This window comes from Globicephala melas, chromosome 5 (assembly GCF_963455315.2).
Source record: "Globicephala melas chromosome 5, mGloMel1.2, whole genome shotgun sequence".
Taxonomy (NCBI): Eukaryota; Metazoa; Chordata; class Mammalia; order Artiodactyla; family Delphinidae; genus Globicephala; species Globicephala melas.
In genome coordinates this window covers 89,192,081-89,196,000 of record NC_083318.1, presented here as the reverse complement: position 1 = coordinate 89,196,000, position 3,920 = coordinate 89,192,081, and the positions used below count along the sequence as shown (strand labels likewise).

At 41.8% G+C, this 3,920-nt stretch overlaps 1 protein-coding gene across 1 annotated transcript; it reads right to left on the bottom strand.

Annotated features, from left to right (window-relative positions):
* Positions 1-758: 758 nt before the first annotated feature.
* Positions 759-3,694, bottom strand: ENAM (enamelin). The gene has a single exon (XM_030877801.2). It carries the CDS (start codon positions 3,537-3,539, stop codon positions 759-761), a length of 2,781 nt encoding a protein of 926 aa, XP_030733661.2. The 5' UTR covers positions 3,540-3,694.
* Between the last annotated feature and the right edge of the window lie 226 nt (positions 3,695-3,920).

The following is a 3,920-nucleotide window of genomic DNA, read 5'->3' as shown; positions in this document are numbered from 1 at the left end:
AATGGAAGGGAAGAAAGGAGTCAGAGAAAGAGATTGATTGACAAGTGATACATTGGGAGACAGAACAGAAAGGTGAAAAGAGAGGAAGACATATGGAGAAAGTAGATGTAAAGACTAGTGATGGTTAAAGATAGCTTATTATATAAGAAGTGATAGAGAAAGATGGGGAAGGAAAAAATAGAAAGCTAAACATAGAATGGTTGAAAGAAAGAAAAGAAGGAAGGAAGAGAAAAAAGGAAATGATAAAGGTAAAGAAAGAGGTAGTAGAAGAAAAAATTCCAAAAGAGAATATTAACCAGGAAAAAAAAAAAACCTGACAAAGACCAACATGAGAAAAAAAAAAAGTACAGTGAGTGCATTAGGGTTATATTGATGTATAGATCTCCATACATAAAATGGAAAATTCATCTGCTTTTCTGTCTTGCAAAACCAGACAATTTTGCAAGTATGGAACCTTGAGAGAAAAAGGAAGATTCGGCAAGCAAAGGGAAACTAATCCAGACAAGTGGCTTCCAAGTTTCAAGGCACTGGTGGTCATAGCCTTCCTGTTTGTTTTTTTTTTAAGTGTGTGCTAATTGGTGACAATACTAGATCTAGCAACTCCCAGAGCCCCAACCTCCTATTGCTGGAATGGGGAAAAACTTAAGGATAACCAAGAGGGTGAGATACTTATCAAATCTTGGGGGAAGAATGTCTGGAAACCACTGTAGAATAGCAGGTATTTTCCTTCCCCAAAGAATGCTTGATTGAGATAATTCCTAGGCCTGAAGTAGTAAGCAGTCTTGCACCTGGTCCTGTGGATTGGTCCCTACTTGAAGAGAATCAAATAGAGTGTGTTCATCTGCATTAAGTGGGTCTACATTTATATTCTGAAACTGTGCCCTGGTAGCTAACTCAGCCAGTGAGTTAGGAATTTCAGTAGGCATAATTGGATCCCCATCAAATGAGCCTTGCCTTCCAATGCTAGATGGAGTTCCAGTGCTGGAGGTGTGATACTTTGTTAATTTGGAGCCAAAACATGGTAACTGTAGGATGCTAGATGGTCTCTGCTGCCTTTCACCCTCATTTCCTTGCACTTCACTTGGAATTCCTTCTGGCTTGGGACCTTCATCAGGTGTACCAATAACAAGCTGCTCAGGAGTAAGATCAACAGTTCTTTCATTGAGCTGGTTGCCTTCAAATATTTGTTCCAAAATGTTTCCTTTTCCTCCAAGATCACTTTTGAGGCAAGGTGTATTCTTTGATTGAAGGGAACTGGTTTCGGGAAAGGGCATAATTCCCCTTTGGCCCAACTGATTTATAGAACGTGGTGTGTTCCTCTTCAGAGTGGACATGTCATCTCTGAAAGGACTTGGGTTTTGACTTTCTCCAGGCAGTCTTTTCTCTGAGCTGTTTCTTTGGCCAGCTAGGATGCTTGTCGGGGAGATAGTATGTCTTACATGCGTAGTTTGACTGTCTTCTATATACACAGGGCTGGTGTCTTGGTTCTCCCCTAGTGCAAGACCAAAAGATGGAGTGTAGTCTTGTAGAGCAAGTGGATTGTCCTTGGGCCCTGTGGAGCCACCAGCACAGCAAGGGCCTCTCTGGCTTAGGTGAAATAAATGTGCTCCTTTTTGAACTGCTGGGTAACTTGGAGGAATTAAGTCTGGGAAAACCAAGTGTTCTCTTTCTGGTGAATTTAACCTAGTGGTCTGCATGCCATAATTCAAATTCTCACCTTCATGCCATATTGGATTTTTCTGAAGCCCAGCTGGGGAGTCACTGGAATAAGGCTTGTTCTCCTTCTGGTATGGTGAACTAGCAGGGGCTTTGTGTAAATTTGTTGGCTGATCCCAGAAATTTCTGTTAAAATATGGCTTTCTTTCTTTCTGCTCTTGGGCTTGAATTCTGTGGTCCCAGGAATTCCAAGAAGGAAACATAGTGCTTTCTTCTTGTCCAACGGCATTATTAGCATAATAGCCCCTGCTCTCCACTGGCCGCGGTTCAGTGGGAGCTGTATTATATGATGGGAAATTCTCATCTGGGCTCCAGGGGTAAAATTCACCATAAAGGAAATCCTTCCTGGGTTTTGATGGATTAATATCTAAGGAATAGGGAAGGTATTCCTTTGGTTGATTTGAGGTATATTGCTCGCCTTCATAGTGCCTAACTGTTGGGTCTCCTTTAAAGCTTGACTCCGCCACACTCCATCTACTTTGTCCTGGAAAAGATTCATCTCCAGTTGGCTCTATTGGGTCTTCTTCATTATAAGGGATTGTCTTTTTTGGGTCTGGAGTATTCATGGGATAGTGTGGATTTTCAGGTTGCCTCATTGTATTGGGAGAATCATCTCTTTCAGCCCATGTATTACTTCTAAGGTATGGTGAGTTTTCCCTGGGATCATAGGGGTTATAGTCAGGGTAATAAACACGTCCTCCAGAGCCATGGGAAGGATGAGGTAAGTGTTCTTCATGCCTTCCAGGATCTTCCTTAAAAGGTGGAGAGATTTCTTGTTGGTTCCAAGTATTTCTTCCAGCATTAAAATGTTCCCTTGCAGGGGAAGGAAATCCCTCAGGGTACACAGGCTGATATATACTGTGCTTTAATTCTGGCTGATTAATTTCTGACTCATATGGAACTCTTCTTGGCTCTAAAATAATCCCTTTGAGCAAATTCTGGCTTTGGGTTTGTCCATTAGAATTTGGAGCTCTTCTGGAATCTCCTCTCAGGTAATAAGAGTTTTCACGTTGACCAATAGAATTAAAATTTGGGACTAGCATGTTGTCCTCAGGGTGAGGCAGTTTATAGTTTGATTTATTAACTCCATAGTCTTGAGAGTTTCTCCAGGGGCCACTTGGATCCCTTGTAGGAATGACTATTCCTTCTTTTTGACTTACTGGCTTCTCTCTTGGATTTTGGATGTTTTCATTGTGGCCAACAGTACCATGTTTGGGACCCAGAGGGGCAACATTGGTTCCCACAGGGTGTTTATTTGGCCCTTCAGGCTTTCTTCTGAAATTTGCTGGATTTCCTGCATAATTGGGAGAGTTGCCTCTTGCAGTGGAAGCATAAGCTCTGCGGTATATTGGATATCCTGGGCGAACTGCTTGTTTGCCTTCCAAAACAAAGGATTTCCACCGGGGACCCCTTTGAATTTGTTGATTTCGGTAAAAAGGCCCATTACGTTTGTGCCCCGTAGCGGTGCCAGTAGGTCGCCATTGTCTTCCTGCAGGAAAACTAGGGATGTTAGGATTTGGATAATTTTCATGAATATTTGTCTGACTTGGTCCCCGTGGGGTTTGACTTCTTGGAACTCCCTGGCCTGAAACATTTACTGCAGGGCTGTTTTGAGCTGTAGGATTGCTCACAGTGTTAGACCCCTGGACACTGTTTCCTGTTGGGCTGGTGTCATTTCCACCCTGACTCCCTCTGGGATTGGGTGCATTTGACTGGGTAGAATTAGTTTCAGGAACTGTTGAATTAACCGAAGGATCAGTGGCTGGACTCTCTGTTTTAGGAGGATCTTTTTCTTTTGGTTTTTCAAAATCTTGTTCAAACATCTCTTCTGAATAATAAGGAGGACGGCCCCCAAATCCATGATATCCAAAATATCCAAAGTAAGGATTCTGTAGGGAAGAAGATGGAAATTGATAATTATTCTTTGTTTCCCACCATGGTGCTGCTTGGAATTTTTAAAAGTGATAGTAAAAATCTTATTGGCCACATAATTTTTAAATCACCATTGGCTACGCTTTCTTTCTTGAAATTTGATTCCTCCTTGGTTTCCATGACCTTTCTTCCTTCTGGTACTCTTACTCTCTGACCATTACTTTTCAGTTTTCTCTTCCTAGGCCTGGATTCTAAATCTAAGTTCTTTTTGTTTTTTTTTTAGGATTCCATCCTCTGTCCACCTTATTCTTCTGTTCTCATTTTGCACACCT